General features: G+C 33.9%; 1 protein-coding gene across 7 annotated transcripts in view; it reads right to left on the bottom strand.

The window, feature by feature from the left end:
- The window catches only part of THADA (THADA, armadillo repeat containing), a 296,280-nt gene that overhangs the window by 244,966 nt on the left and 33,846 nt on the right, over positions 1-17,468 (bottom strand). For all 7 annotated transcript variants that reach the window (XM_023531302.1, XM_023531301.1, XM_023531303.1 and 4 more), the window contains 5 exons: positions 16,240-16,375; positions 15,851-15,987; positions 12,903-13,061; positions 11,375-11,532; positions 4,949-5,058 (listed from right to left, as the gene is read on the bottom strand). In XM_023531302.1, the coding sequence (XP_023387070.1) occupies positions 4,949-5,058; positions 11,375-11,532; positions 12,903-13,061; positions 15,851-15,987; positions 16,240-16,375 (700 nt within the window). The remainder of the gene's footprint in view (positions 1-4,948; positions 5,059-11,374; positions 11,533-12,902; positions 13,062-15,850; positions 15,988-16,239; positions 16,376-17,468) is intronic.

The raw sequence follows: 17,468 nt of genomic DNA, 5'->3' as shown, positions 1-17,468 counted from the left end.
TTCCTCTGTTATTGTGTCTAAATGACTCTGTATTATTGGGAGAACTTTAAAAACAAGTATACAAAGTTCCAGAAAGAAGTAATATCTGACTCAACTAAATAGTGGGTTTAAAAATACAAATCCAGGGGTCACAAACTAAAGACACACAGATTTAGAATTTAAACATTAAGACATCCTAATTTTCCCTAAATCCTTTTAATCCACTATAGAAATGAAAAATTTAAAGGATTTTCTCCATCTAAAAAGAATTAATATGGCCTCTCAGAGCGGATCATTATTTAGTTATTCTTTAATTATTAATATTTCAAATAAAATTCACAGGACCCTCAGAAATAAAGTATCTTAGACATTTGCCAAAAGAGATGAAAATAAATGTTTAGACAAGATTGTATATTCTTTCCATTAGAGCTGAATGACTTTTTCCCAAATCTCATACATTACATTCTATATTTATTTCTTGCTCAATTGCATATTCTTTTCAGAGATTTGTTCTTTCATTCTCTAGTTAAGGTAGAGGCAATTATTTTTTCATTATATTTCAATTGTTCAGAAGAAGTTTTCTACTGAATTTGAATTATAGTAGCTATAATTAACTGATGAAGGCTTAAATACATATTTAAATTACTTCTGTCCACCATAATTGTTGATGTCCATGAGTTAACACTAGCCTTTTATGACAAAAACTGCTAAACATGAGCAGTTCATTTTTTCAGGCCAATAATGTGAAAATGATTATTGCAATAAGTACTTGTAGATTAATCTATATTTCAATAAGCAGAGCAATTCAAATATACCACGAGTAAGACAACATCAAGTACTTAGGAACCTCCCTTCTAGATTTAGAATTGTAGTCCGCAATTTGCCCCCTTATAGTTAAGCTTTTATTTTACGGTTGGACAAATGAACACTAGATTCCCCAGCTTAATTTAGGATTCTGTTCATTTTCATCGGAGAAACAACTTAAAATACTAAGGCCAGAGACAGAAAACAAGCAAGTATGAATGTCATTAAAAATTTGAATTTAGATTTATGACTTTAATGCACTTAACCACTCTAATCAAATGCTTAGGCAGGTAATTATGTTTTTTAAAGAGGTTATGAATACTTCATCAAATTCTGAATAGAAAGCACCATATAAGAAAATCAGATTCTAGAAAATTAATTCTACTTATTGTTATGTGTGTGTATATAACTGTTGCTTTCAAAAGAATTCCTAGAAAAAAGAACAGTTTCCCATTCCTATTTATTCTTAGATGATTGTTTAATAGTGAATAGTTTAATTAGTTCAATAATGAATTGTTTAATACATTGTTTAATAGTGAAGTCTGTTTACATATGAAGACATTTTGAATAATCCTATTAAAAACCAATTCAAACAATGTGGTTCATGTTTAACTCTTCAGTTATTTATCTCTTTAAGTGATCCCTTCCTTAACACAGCTATAGTTCAAGAGGTAGCCAACAGTTGGCCTCCATTTCAGTGGATTTTCACGAATAACCAGATTTCTTTTTGCAAACTTTTTAAATGTTATGTGCCTAAATAACTTTTTCATAACTTAAGTTTATAAAAAGCTTTCAAAAGGAACAAAAGACACACATTTTCTTTTAAAAATAAAAGCTAAACAAAAAGAAGCCACACGCATCAGAAAGATACTCTCTGCAAAATGTTCTGTTCAGCAGACCTGAAATGCCTCCAAAGGGATCAAGAACCACTTGGTTTGGAAGCAACAGCTGAGAACTCACAACAGGTTGGTTAAAAGCCAGCAGTAAAGGCCATGAGGAGATCTTCAGAGAAGATCAGGCGTGGCTGAGACACCAGGCCCTGGGCCTTGCCCGGTCTCCCCATTCCATTTACTTGGAATGCTTTCAACAGTACCTTTCAACCACACAGTGCAGCTGCTCAAAAGCATCTATTGTTGGTCCTCTGTTCTCTTCTTTTATGCTCTCCCCTAAAGACTGCAATCCTACTTACTATAATGTTTATGGCAGCAACTCATAAATCTACATTGCTGTTTCTGTTACACCACCCAAAATATCCCTTATCTCTAAGTTCTGACATAAATATTTCTACCAAGATATAACATCATTATCTCGCACTCAACACATACAAAACAAATTTATTCATCTTTATTAAACTTATTCCCTCCTTCAATTTCCTTGCCTTTGATGGTATCAATCCCATTTTTCTGGTCACCAAGGATTAAATCACAGGAACAATCATGGACTCTCTGGTGACCTCTATCACTCACATTCAGTGGGTTCATGTATCTGACTGAATTTTTCAAAGACATTCACCACAATATCTCCCATCCCACATGCACTTCTACAATATGATCTTGCCACGTTGTCATCAAATAGTGAAATCTAATTCTTCTCCCCTTGAACAGGAATTGGACTTAATACTCACTTATTACCAAAAGAATGTGACTAAAGTAGTGCCACAAGACTTCCAAAACTAGGTCAGAACAGATCATGCAACTTCTGCTTGGTTCTCTAGGAATACTCTCTCTGGGGAATGCAAGCTGCCCTATGAGAATTTCAGCTACCCTAAGACTGCCACGCTGAGAGGCCACACGTGGTCCCAACTAGGCCCAGTCTTCTGACTATCCTAGCAAGGAGCCATAAATGTGAATAAAGCTGTCTTAGACCTTCCTGAACAGCTCATCTTCCAACTGAATGCCATCAACTAAACTCAGTAAATACCTTAAGGAGAAGAATCACCTAGTTGAGCGTTATTTAATTCTTGACACATAAAATCCCAAAATATAAAATACGTCCACAGCTTTTCTTCTAAGCATTCAATACATCATGTGTACAACTATTACTATGTGGGGTGAATGTTCATTGAGATACCACTTCTTTCCCATCTGTCCCAGAGCCATCATCACAGAGGAAGCTTCCGTCACCTCAAATCTAGATCATTATAACAGATTCTAGGTTGTCCTTACTACAAGCGTCATTATCATCTATCTAACCTAACATTTCCAAACAAAACTGCTTTTACACACAGACACCTCACAATGTTTTACATTTTTAGAATTCTTTACGATGCAAAATTGCCTTCATAAATATTTATTTTTCTTGATCCATACAACAAAACCCAGAGAGATCTGTAAAGAAAGCAAATATTCTTTTCCTTACTATAGAGATGAAGAGATCAGAGGCTAAGGAGATTAACTTTCGTACAACTTCATTGCCAGCAAATGGAATGGATATAAATAGAAGAGTCTCTGTCTTACACTACTACTGTTTCTCTATTCTTCAATGCCTCCCTTCCTTCCTATTATCTATTTCAGATCAAAAATATACAGTGCCTCTCTTCATCTCTACTACAGCAAATCTCCTCTCTAGGTATCCATAATTTGGCCTCAATCTATCCAGTTATATGGTATTGTCTAGTAAACTCCACCACCACCACCAATACCACCACCACAATAAAGCCAATTTATTTATTCACCTAACAATGTCATGCTGATTCTAGCCTCTGAATTTTTGCTCACAAAGTTTCCTCCTTTCTCCATCTACTTAAACCTTACTCATGCATTAGCACAAATTCTACCTCCTCCATTAAGCACTACCAACCTATCCCTATTGCTTTCTTTCTCTGATATTCCTATAGCATTTGTAAATTTCACCTAAATATTGCAAATTATATTAAATTGTTTATCTTGTTCAAATGTGTTAGTCTCACTTTCCAGGCTGATATTCAGCTAACACACATCTGTACATACAGTAATGTTGGATGTTTAGAGCTAAAGTCTGTTCTGAGCAGTCAGTGCCCATGACATACCATTTGTTAAATATTTTGAATTTCATCCCTGCCTATTTTCCAAGCTAAACCATAAGCTCTTTGAGAACAGGAACCTTGTCTTATAAAGAAGTATTATATCCTCCAAACCAAGCACAGTACTAAGCACACAACTAGTGTTCAATATATATTTATTAACAGATTTGAAGGGAGTGCAATGATTTGTGTTATGAGAAAAAAAATATTCTTAAATTATATCTACATTGGAAAGGAAGTTGAAAAGATAAAATATTTTTGAGATCAGTAGTTTAACATTAGAAACATTTTTTTAATGTATCAGTTAAAGATATTCTGTGCAGCCCATAACTGTCAAAATGTTTTATAAATGTTTTGCCCAGGAGTGTGAAAAAAATGCTTCAAAAATATTCAAGGAGTAGATGTCTTAACAGCCCAAAATAAAATGTTTGCTGAGGCTACAAGGCTGGCAGGACTCTGCTTCATTTCAAAAAGTTTCCAGGCATTGGAAATGTTTTCCTGGAAAATACTACCTTGTATTTGGAGAACACTTGCCATGAACACTTAGTCATTAAGTAATTTAAGGTTTCCTCAGAAGCTCTTTGGAGGAAATCTAGTATATGAATGAATGAAATGATCAGCACCTATAATGTAAAAATAATACATTTGGCTAAATATATGAATCTACCTAAGTATTTTTCCAAAGGGGAAAAAAAATCTTTTTAGTCTACTTACCATTCTTTTAAAATTTTCTATAAGATAAAATTGAAAAAAAAACAAAAAAACCCCATAAAATCCTTAAGTATTCGTCTATAATATATACAAATCCAAAAAACCGGAGGGCTTATTTTATTCCAATTGCCAAATAATTTTCAAACAGACAAAATAGTCATTTCATTCAAAGAAAAGAAATGGTAACTTCAAAGCTATTTTTAGCAAAATCTTTGAGTTTGCTTCAAATCACCTTTCAATGAAAGAGCAACTTAGTTTGGACATTTTACTCAATCGTCTGCAGTAAATTATACAACGAAACCTAAGAAAATAATTTCTTATAAGAGTTCTAAAGCCAACTAAGTCTTATTCTTTTAAACATCAAAAGATACAACTAAATTCTACTTCATGCACACGGTTGGTACATTTAGTCTTTTAAAAATGTACACAAAAGAATTGTTTATTTTGCTTTACCTGTTTAGTATTTCAGTGAGTTTCACAAAGCCAGTGTAAGCTAGTTCAAATGCTCCTCTGTGCCTGGACTGTAAAAGGTGTTTTTTAAAGTGAGCTCCTATTTCTTTTACCTTTAAAACAAACAAAAAAAAATAAATGTTCAATTTATGTTTACATTTACAGGTACCTTTATATCAGTAACATTTAGAATTCAGGTCTAGATGTCCATCCATAGCACTTACTATGTGATAGGTAGTATTTTAAGCATTTTTATATCATTTAACTCAATAAGTCCATGAAATAAGTACTCATTACCTCTACTTTACAATGGGGAAAATGAGGTCCAGAAAGGCCAAGTAAATTATCCAAAGTCACACAGCAAATAAGTGGTAGAAGTAGTTAATAAACTTAGGCAGTCTGGCTCCAGAGTTGGCAGTCTTTAGCTGCTACATTAGAACTGCATCCCAGTGTCTGGTTCACAAACCTGGGTTCTCTTTGTTAGCATATATTATTCAATACCAACAAATCACACAAGGTGACAACCCTCACACACCAAGGCCTAGGTGAAATAACTACCTTTTATTCCCTTAAAAAATGTTATTCTATTGTGGTTAAAATATACATAATAAAAGTTACTATTTTAACCATCTTTAAGGTATAGTTCAATGGCATTTGGTATACTCACACTGTTATACAACCATCACCACCATCCATCTGAGGAACTTTTTCATTTTCCCAAAATGAAACTCCAACCATTAAACAATTCCCAATAATTATCTTTCAGAGATATACAAATGTTAATGGCAAGATTTAGTGCAAAGGGCCTCCTGAAAATTGACAGGCATCACGTTGAGTCAGAACCATGGAATTTTCCAAAATGCTACCCAATCACTTTCCTATATATTGTCTTTCTACATGCAAGGTTAAACAAATAACAAATATGACTATTTTAAAGAAGACATGACTGATAATTAGTTGTTGATGAGGTTTTGTACAGAATTAACCACTGAATTGATTGGACTTATTTTACTTCTATACAGCAGAAATTTGGTAGCTTTTGGCTTTAGAAAAATCTAGAAATTTTATAAAACTCAGGACCAAAGCTATAATTGGCTATCTCTTGACCCAGATCTCCCCAGCAGATTACAATACAGTGAAAAAGCAAGCCGACCCAAGATAGTTCAGATATTCTTACCTAGAAACACCTTCTGCCTCAGCACAGTGACTAGATAAGTGTTCTGAACACATTAGAGATGATAAATAGTCAAGGAGTAGTTAAACAGGTGACCATGGGCAAGTATCTCAGTTTCTTAATCAATAAACTGAGGATAACAGCAGTACTGCATCATGGGTCGTGTATTAAAATGAGTTAATATATAAAAACACAGAACAGGCCCATAACCTATTAACCAATTCAGTTCAATATGAGCTGTCTGGGTTTCCAAATGGGAGAAAAATAAAGACATACTCCATATTCAAAATATATCTGATTGTAAAGACAATGAGTGATATCCAAAGAAAGAATCAGATACAAAACCAACAAAGAACTAGAAAAGCAGCATATAATAAAATTTTTAAAAACCGAACACCTCAATATCTCAAAGAGTGATATACCATGTTCCTCAGCTAAAGTTTTCACGTAAAGATCTGAAGATAGTCCTAATTTTTAATATTTTTTAAAGGCTACATACTATTAGCTATCGAAAAGCGACACGATAAGCCTTATCACTTTATCTTCAATATGGTAATTTCGGAGTGTATTTTGAACAGATTAACAAGCCTTAAATCTGAATTTAACCACCAAGATAGATCTGAAGCTCAATAATCCTAGAAAACAGGTACAAGCAAAACACCAGTTAACTAATTTGTTGTCTGTTACATGTCACACCTCTAAGTATCTATAATTTACCAGCAGATTATTTAGGGGAGCTAAATGGCTCATCTAGAGCATAAAACCCACAAGAGACAAATGTAAAAACATTTTTTATTTGTCCTTTATCTATACAATAGAGAGAAACATAGTAAAAAAAATCAAGGCTAATTCCACTCATTAAAATTAGATAAAGCCCAAGAAGTTTTAAGTATAGGTGGGACATTTCTATAAAGAGCATTGTGCAGTGGTTAAGATCTGAGACTCTGGAGCTAAGAGGGCTAAGTTCAGGAACCATGCTTGGCCTCATTCTTCATACAAGATAATCAAGCAACATAGATCCCTCATCTGGAAAATGAGGATTACACATATAAGCATTTGGCACAGAGTAGTAAACAATAAATGTCCATTTTTGTTTTTACTTGGTATCATCAAGTAGTAAGACTTAATCCTAAACCTTAACTTAAAGTTTGACTTTAGGGTACAAACACTTCTTATAACTCTAGGAATGTCAATAGTTAGGATTTTCTAATTCTACTTTAGTTAAATAAAACATTTTATAAAATTTTACGGTTCAGTGAGATAATTAATGTTTTAAGTGGTATATTCTCTACTATAGTGATTTCTTACTAACACTTAGGAATTCTTCAAAGCCTAAACATTGTTCTCCTACATAATAACAACAAAGATAATGGTTTTATGGTATTCAGACATCTTCTTACTAGAATGTTTATTCTTTGCTTTCTAACAAATTCTTAACCATGTGACATTTTAACTGTTGTCCTTTAGGCTGACTTTTCAAAAAGATTTTCTCAGGCCAAAATTCTAACTTGACTGATCCAAAGTAAAATGAAAAAATTATACTAAATCATAATGTAAAGTACATTTATTTTCAATAAACTATATCTGGAAGAAAAAAAAGAATTTCTCTTGTATCCTCTATTATATTTCTAAGCCCTTTGAGGTCCAAGAACCACATATTATATTTATGTTCCCACAATACCCTTATACTAAGAGTGTCAATAAACGGGTGACTAAATGATGTTCTTAATTTTATTTCACAGCTTAAAAATGGTAAACTGCATTCAGTACAATTCAATGAATCATTATTCATAACTTCTAAAAAATAAACCTTGGTAAAGAAAATACAAAAGGTAATTTCTTTAAGACTTATGAATGCTAGTAAACACAAATGCCATTTTGTCATCCATTACAGAAAATTTAAAGCAGAACAAAAGACACTGAGGGAATATATAAACCCAGTTAGACATGTTCATCATGAAAATTACAACAGAATCTCAAGTAGGAGTTTAAAAAAATACCTAATTTCTAATAGCTGAAAATTATTTTTATTCAGGTGATTTCTTTGACAATAATTACTAGGAAGGGGAAAACAGTTTGAAGATCTACCCCAAACCTTCTTTTTAGGAATATTAGGGGAAATATATAAATATAGGGATTGATACTTCAGGGAGAGGAAAGTTGTTTTAAAAAATCAGTAGGCACCAGGTATCTGATATCCCATGGATTAAGGACCAACAAAATGTATCAAGCAAAAGCTCTACTTCGGCAAAATATTCAGCTTGAAACCTAGACACGCATCAGTCAGGAAGCCGTGAGATAAGGTTGCACATACCGTTCACTCTTTAAGGCTCTCAACTTACATCCCTCAAAGCTGGTTTTATCTCTGCCTCTTGTACAGGGACATTATGAAAGAACCTTTCATTATGTGATTACCTTGCAGGAGGAGAGTCAGACACGCCTCTGAAAGAACGCATTTTCCTCTTGGTGAAGCAGCGGAGGACACACAGCTTCACAAGAAATGATTTAGGGAAATGAATTATTTGCTAAAAAGTTCAGTAGCAAGTGCCTTACTGCCCTATTGCTTGCAAAAATTTGGTTGGGTATGAGAAATAAGACAAGTTAAATTTAAAGAAATATTAAATGAGCAGTTCAGAACAAAGACAGCACTGTGCCATGTCAGAACACAGACTAGAAAGAAGAACTGGGTTCCTGTCCCAGAGCTGCCACAAACCAGCTTTGTGATCTTAGGCAAACCAGGTAACATCCAAGGGCTTCAGTTTCCCCTTGTATAAGGGAGCTGGATAATATCATCTCTGTGATCCTTCCAGCTCTAATAGTTTGTGAATACAGCACTGAATACTTGGAATTATAAATGAGAACCAATTTTTTTCATACAGTAACAAAAATCCCCAAATTGTAATCTCACTACCTGCTGGCCTATTATAAACCACACTCGTGTAAGCAGCATTTAAGTGACACCCCTTTAACAAAAGGCCGTATAATCAGGACAGGCTTAAAGGACCTGGGCTACAAAAGAAATCCTCCCTGTCATCTACATTCAAGACATGAAATTTCAAATTATAACAGAATTACACTATGTTTTCAAGAGTGAAGGGTGAGTGGAGGGTAAGAGAAGCATAAAGCTAAACATCGGTATTTTAGGGTATATGGAACAGCCTTCTTCATCTATTGAGAGAAAAGCAGATCACAGTCACAGTTGTTCTTGAGAATAATAAATCCAAGTTCTACATTCTCTCCCACGAAGGGTAGCATTCTGCCTTTAAGTCACTTCACTGCCTCTGCTCTACAGATTTGTTATGATCACCTTCACCTCATGTGTTAACTTCTAAGTTCTTAATTCTCGTTCTAGGTGCACAGAAGACCTAGTGCTGCCAGGACAACTAGGCCCTTGGAAAGAAGGTGAACCTTAGGCATGGCCCAGCCATGCCAATGAAAATGACATTCTTCTCTGTTATTTATATTTTTTAACCCTTAAAAGTTAGAAGTACATGGAGTATTTTTAATTTAAAGGAATTTCACGGAGCAAAATTTTATGTTTAAAAGCGGGACGCCTCTAGTATATAAACAACACTAATTTCTTGATGACTTTGGGTTTTTATTGACTAAACACTCCTAAACTGAGGCATTTCTTTAAAGCCAGCATGATTAAGAATAAAAGTTTTCCACAGAAAGCAGGGTTTCAATGTCAGAAACAGTGCTATCACATATACTCCTTCGTTAAGTGGTTTATTTCTTCTCAAACCCATATATGTGATGTCACCATGTGACTAGTGACATGGAAAAATGACTGCACCTCTAGAATAGAAACTAATATTTTACAGAAAAACAGGATGCCATTTCTTATTCAAGAAAACAGTCATTATGGTTCTTTGGTTTAGAAGAACTCACTTTGTTACTGTTGCCATTGCTCTTTCACAAACATCTCCTTCATTTTATATTAATTCCCATTATTAACATGGTATCCCACATAAATTCATAAGATTTGGGTGCCATGTAAAAGGTGTCAAGGCAAAATAATTTTCATAGGAAGCTTTCAGGTCTTTCTTAGTTACAGTAAAAGCAAAATATGTTTCACTTACTTTTTTAAAAAAACACTATCCAACAAACTCAAAAACAGTAGATGTTTCAATTTGTCCTTGAAAAGTTGAGAAATTAAGGGACTCTAACGCATGTTTACTGCTTAGTTAGATGGTGAACATCAGTGAAGCAACCATTAATCATAGCTGGATTCCTCAGGAAAGATGTTGGCATTGGCACTACAGTAGTCACTAGCAATGACTACAAGTAACTCTAAGACACTAACGCCTATTTGATTTGGAAGAGAATAAGGAACATAATGATGCTGGCAGAGTACTGTTCCCTTTTGCCATTCTCCATCTCCGGGCCTTGCAACATCACAAGCTCAGCTGTTAACCAGATGCAAGCACATGAGCCACAGAGAGTGTGAGAATAAAAATATTAGCATTATTTCCATGGAACTAGTCACATGGTTATTATAGAAATAATCATCATTAGCATACTACAATGTTTGTTTTGTTCTTAAATGTTATAAAACCCTCAGGGAAAAATTATCTTTATTTGAAAAAGGTTAAAAATGAAAGTTCATGTTATATATCTTTGCTGGAAAATGGTGGGAAATGGATTTGTTGAAACCATATGGAGAGGAAAAGAGAATCAATTAAAAACAGAAATCTAATAAATCTAAAATATTTCCAAATGAAATGCTTGTGGTAAGCTAATTTCTTGTAAACACTGCATTCAAGTCACTTGAACAGTCCCAGATGGTGAACTAACTCTGTGGTCTTAAAATAAAAGTCAGCCAACAAACCAAAGTGACTACAACTTTATTATCAATGCAGTGAGAAACAAGAGATCCATAATCGACCAATATATTACTTTTTTTCTTTGCAAAATTTAAGAGGTTTGTGGAGTTTTACTAAAGACAATTTCATTAAAATTTAAGATTTAAATTTATATGTGTTAATTAGAATTAAAATTAAGTTAAAAGTGAGTTAAAATCTACACTTATTTATATAACTTATAAATATAAAAATGTTTCTAAAAATGTCATAGTTTTGAAATGTATTGCAAGGTCTAATTCCTAAACTACCATATACTTCCTTCAGTTGACATCTATATGATTTTATTCAAGAAACACTCAAAACTTTTTTTTTAAGTTGAGTTATAAATAAAAGTTTGTGATCTGTGCTTTGACCAGAAATTACACCAGGTGAAATAAACATCTACCCTACCTGCTCCACCGTCAATAATCCATCAGGAGATTCTGGCACAGACTGCATTGGTAGAAGCTGGCACAGTGTGCCTAAAAGTAAAGCAACTTCCTTCATACTTCTCCAACAGCATACCAGCACCATCTGAGCAGTTACATCACATGTTTTTCCTTCTTTACCTTAAAAAAAAAAATCTATTGCAACACTTGATTGCTCACATCCCAGGTTTCTTAGAACAAGCTTATTCATAATTTCCCCAAGAATAATCTGCTTGAACAAACCAATTTGTCATAAGTTATATTTACAAAGGAGAAAATAACATTTGTTGAGCATGTGCTACGAGTAGGAATCATGCTAAGTATTTTTCAAATATACTATTTTCAAAATAAGTTTAAAAATAAAACACAATATTGTTTCAAAAGTTAAGTCTAACCTTTCGAAATCAATTAAATAAACTCTCTCTGATACTCAGTCATCCATAAAATACGACTATAACAAATATACTTCATTATTTATTTTGGTGAGGGTGGCTGTTATATCAGTAAAGGAGTAGGACAGGATATTTAAAGTCAAAGGAAAATATAAATTATCTTTCAAAATATATTTAAATTCCATGTCCAATAAGCTATAATTATCCTTACTTTTTTTCTAGTTTTAGAAATATTTTAGTACTGACATTAAAAAAATCCAAGACAAATTTTTAAATTTAAAAGGTAAGCAAACAAAACAATATTTATAATGTAATCCTACTTGTGTTTTTTAAAAGCCCACTAAACTAAAAAGATAAATGTACATACACATAAATACATAGAACAGGTCTAAAAAGATATACACTCAAAGGGAAGAAGTAAGATTGGGGAGGAAATGAAGTAGGACTTTAATTTTTTAATTCATATTTACCTCTGTATTATTTAAAACTAGTATAATAAGCATATATTTATGTTATTTTGTGTAATTAGAAAAGTTTTTACAAGACAATATCCCCATCTAGTGGACAATGCAGAATATGTAATCAATTGCTAAGATACTGTTTCTGATGACTTTTTGTAGCATTCTACAAAATTACAAAATAACAAATAATTGGAAAACAAGCAGTAAGAACTTGAATTCTAGAGGCTTGGTACAACAGAGAGGCTCACATTTTTCTGAATAATAAAGTCTGTTTCCTTCAAAAGGCTGCTTGACTGACTATAAGGATTCTGACCGCAGACAACAATGAACCATACTGCTGGGAGAAGTCGACTGCTGCCCAGACCAAAGTTTACCGTGAATCACTGCTCTTACATCACCTGGCTGTCAAGACAGCTTTTAGTACTCAAAGGCTTTTTGTTGTAGCACCTTATGTACTGCATCGGGGCACAACATTTTCTGATAAAAGTCTTATAAATTCATTCCCCAAAATAAATCATTTATAAACTCATAAAAGGCTTTATTTTCTAAAAATGTTCTGCACACATTTGCAACTTCTGATTTACTATACGAGAAGGGCATTTTGTACATTTTTTTGTCACTTAAATACTGACTGCAATCCTGATTTTATATATGCTACCTTTGATTTCTGCAGAAGTATCAATATTCGATACACTGGCCTTCAAGTCCTCCAAATCAAAGCTATCACATTCTTTCAATATTTTGGCTTGATTGAAGTAATCATTAGTATCTCGTGGTTGAATCTCACTCAGAATCGTCTGTAAGCGGTTTGCTGACTCTGAGGGAAAGAGATGAGAGTACATTAAACCCCAGTTCCACACCAAATGCCAATTTCCTTTAAGGGTATTTGTCCTCAAAATTTTTGTAATTTTCAATACTTGATAATAAGCTCTATTAGAAGGGACTCATGGGGCAAATAATGTGAAAATTATTTATAAATCTCTTCATGACACTTGAGTGTACTTTTAAAATATGGTAAATATTTTAAATAGGTTGAAGAAAGGACAAAAGAACAACAATAGAAATTGTCCTTAGGACAAAGGCTGCCATCCCATTTACATTGCTTGTCTTAGTGTTGTCTAAGAAGCTCAAATATGGTACTAAATCATGTGAAAGAAGAGCAATAAACTTCAATAAATTTTGTTTTAAGAGGTTATGTCTCCATCTACAACATAAATTATCAAGCTTTAATGGTAGAAAGTTGAAAAGACCAAAGGAACTCAACCAACAAAAAAAACAGTCTTTCATACTCCATATTTGACTTCGAAATGCATTATGTAACATACTGCTTTCTAAGTATGATTTACTGTCCTAGTATTATATTAAACTTTGTTTTTATTCCCTAAGCACTCACTGGATCAGGAAATGTAAGCTCCATGAATGCAACACTTTGTCTCTTCACTGCTGAGCTGTCAGTGCCTGGAACAGAAACTGGCTCATGGCAGAAGTTCAGTAACATGCACTGAAGGAATGAATGGATGACTACATAATAAAGAGCTAGCCAGGCTCAGTTTTAAAAGAATAACAACAGGTAATCACCTGAAACCAATGAACAAATCAAAGAACAGATATTTACTGTATTACCTATGGGAAAAACAAAAACCCAAACTACTATTATGATTCAATCAGTATCTTATGTGCATTTGGCTATCTTATATGACCTCCATGAAATTTTGTCCAAAACGAATTTGGACAGCCATGAAAAAGTAACGGTGGCCTAAAAAGAAACCATGGAAAAACTAAGAAAAAAGAGAGATGATCTGAGAAAAATTTTAAGAATCCTACCATTCATTTTTATGGCTTTCAGGGGAGACTTTTTTCAAGGAATTTAGAAAGCATGGCAAACAATGTGAAAGACAAACAGTAAAAATGGAGACAACCAGAGGAAAAAAGAAAGGGCAAAAGTTAAGAAAACGTCAGTAGCCCACAGACAAGTTTTTGACACCAACAGATACTGTAAAACGCTCATAGCAAACATTATTTTAGTAAACTCTGTAGGCCCTACCCACAAAAGGTGACAAATATTCAAGACTTCTTAACCAGAATATACTGGTAATTGCTGATCCAAATATTAGCTATATGATTGGGTGTTTCTTATTCTCATGCATTAAGTAGGAAAACTGAAGCATCATATTTTGGTATTTAGGCTATCAGCCAAAATAAATAAATAAATAAATATGCCTTAGTATCATGAACCACCACCAATCTTCCAACTCATTTTTATTAAGGAACAAAACCTCACATCTTCAACATAAACATCTACCTCCAGGTTACTTTAATTATCATCCCAAGGTGTTACATTGTATGATGTAGTATATTTATAACATATTTAATGTGTTTTTAATACTAGCCTCTCATTTGCATTCCAAAATGCATTCACAAAATGCTTTATTTCAAACCAAATGTAAATTTACTTCGTGATTTTCTAGTGTTAACAGTTAATCCTTTTTTGTCCGCTGTAGAACAGGTATATATATGTCACCTAGGGCACCCCAGATACTGAGTTTAGTTCTCATCCTTTCAGGAACTGTCCATTCTTTGATTTCATTATAACAAATATGTATTGCGTACTTACTTCTACCAGGCGCTGTGCTAACCACAAGGGAGAAAAACATAGACTAGATCCCTTTTAAACTGTAACAACTCCATGACGGAGCACTCCATGGGAAGAGGAGAGTGGTAAGAGACAAGCCTGGCAAGGTAGCAAGAGCCAAATTATTACAAGATCTGGTCTGAGGTCACTAAAATATTTTAAATAAGGGGGGACAGGGTACAAGGGTGAAGTAAAAATTATGTATAATGATGAATTACATGATCAGAAAAAATTACTTTACATGTAGCAAGAAGGAGATAAGAATAGATGTGGGGAAACCAACTGAAAAGCCCCTGGAGTAGTCCAAACAAAAGAAGATAAAAGCCTGGAGTAATGTAAAAAGATGCAGATAAAAAGAAAAGAGATTTGAAACACACTTAAGGGTAACACTGAAAGAATGTAGAGACAAGCTCCTTATATAAGGAGCAAAAAGATGTCAAGTAGCCCTAGGCTCCTAACTCACATGAACAGATCTATAGGAGGGCCATTTGCAAAGACACAGGGGACTGGAAGAGAGAAAACAGATGAAAGTTTATGAAACCAACTTAGGGCATTTTGAGTATCTCCTCTTATTTTTAAAAAATTAAATGGTCTTTGTTATGTCAGTTGGTCTTTGCCCATTTCAGATCCCTAAGAAGTTGCCTTCTCTGAGTGAACTCCATCAACTGCCCACCTCTCTAATTTATACTGCCTGCTCTCCCAGTCCCAGCAATTACCTGGTAGGTTGTGTTCTGAAGTGAAAATATTATAAAACCCAATTTACCCCAGGGGAGGAAGTGCCCTGAAAATCACCTGGTTATTTATTCAGGTTATTTTTTAATAGTTAAAAAAAAATATTACTAAAAAGACAGAAATATCACTACCAATAATTTTTCTCCCCTATTTAGCATTTATAGCTCTCCAAAGAAATGATTAGGAAAAAAAATTAAAAGGAGAGAAAAGTATATTAATTCCAGCTTTCTTTGTTTACTGACCTGAATCAGTGTCCATTGGGATAAGGCCTTCTGGAGAAGAGCTCTGAATGACCGGAGACACCACAGCAGAAAGCCTGTAGGACATCAAAAGGAGCTTCTCCACCACAGGTCTCCATTCACTCACCAACTGCAGGCTGCTACAATAAGGACGTTAGAGAAATTTATTCTAGCAAAAATCTAAAATTGTAAATGAAAATTAATAGCTAAAAGAAGTTAAAAGAATTTGGGTTTCAAACTTGTGCAATCTATGAAATGTTTAAGACATGTATATGCATGTATAATTTTTAATCTAATTTTTAATTATCTTTAAGGCCATGCATTCCTTTCTCAGGACATATTCCAATGTGTTTAAAACCAAGTATTCAAGAGAGAACTGTGGATATACTTACTTTAGAGATAACTTCTGCAAAGCTCTTGTTATGCAGTGAACTCGTCCATACATTGGGAATGATGCTGCTGCCTGAAGCAGAGAATTTTCAGCCTGAGATATTTCCTCCTCAAGATTTTCCAACAAGCATTTGATAACTAGAAAAAGCAAACAAAAAACCGAATGTCAGTTTAAAAACACACTTACAAAATTTATGAACAGCAAAGTAGTTCCCATGAAAACGTCCAACTTGACTGAACTTTATACTAGAGGTTTTGAATTTTTTAAAAAAGAGATCTTTCAAGGTTATCCAGCCTGTTATCTATTTCCAGTTAAGGTAGAACTGAGTGTCTTTCCCTAACTTCATGGATCCATTTACAGCATTCACTCTGACTCATTCCTCATAGACATCCTCTATCTATATTAGACCCTACGCTTATGTGCCATGTGCTGTTTGGACAGCAGTTTTGTGTGTTTTTTTTTTTTAAATAATTGTTTGATTAAGATATAATTTGTATACCATCTAATTTATACATTTAAAATGTACAAGTCAATGGTTTTTAGTATATTCACGGATATGTGCAACCACCACCACAATCAGTTTTAGAATATTATCATCCTCCCCACCTCAAAAGACTCTCTCATTAGCAGTCGCTCCCCTCCCTCCACTTCTCACCTTCCCTAGCCCTAGAAAACCACTTATCTGTTTTCTGTCTCTATAGATTTGCCTATTCTGGACATACCATATAAATGGAATCATCTAATATATGCTTCTTTCACTTAGCATAATGTTTTCAAAGTTCATCTGTGTTGCAGCATGTGTCAGTATTTCATTCTTTTTTACAGTTTGAATTATACTCCACTGTATGCACAGATAGACCATGTTTTGTTTATCCATTCATCAATTTATAGACATGTGGACTGTTTCTACTTTTTAGCTATTATGAATAAGGCTGCTATAAATACTCGTGTACAAGTTTTTGTTTGGACGTAGTTTTCATTTCTCTTAAGTATATGTCCATTATGGACCAGATATGTGTGCCCTTCCCCCCAAATTCATGTTGAAGCCCTAACCCCTAATGTGATAGTTGGAGGTAGGGCCTTTAAGAAGTAATTAGGTTTTGATGAGGTCACGAGGGTGGGACCCCTGTAATGGGATCAGTGTCCTCATAAGAAAAGGAAGAGAGACCAGAGCTTGTTCTCTCTGCTCCATGTGAGCACAGAGTGAGAAGGCTCCTATCTGCAAACCAG

Source organism: Pteropus vampyrus, unplaced genomic scaffold (genome assembly GCF_000151845.1).
Source record: "Pteropus vampyrus isolate Shadow unplaced genomic scaffold, Pvam_2.0 Scaffold66, whole genome shotgun sequence".
Classification (NCBI taxonomy): domain Eukaryota; kingdom Metazoa; phylum Chordata; class Mammalia; order Chiroptera; family Pteropodidae; genus Pteropus; species Pteropus vampyrus.
Note: the sequence above shows the minus strand (reverse complement) of the source record. Positions and strands in the feature narration are given on the sequence as shown.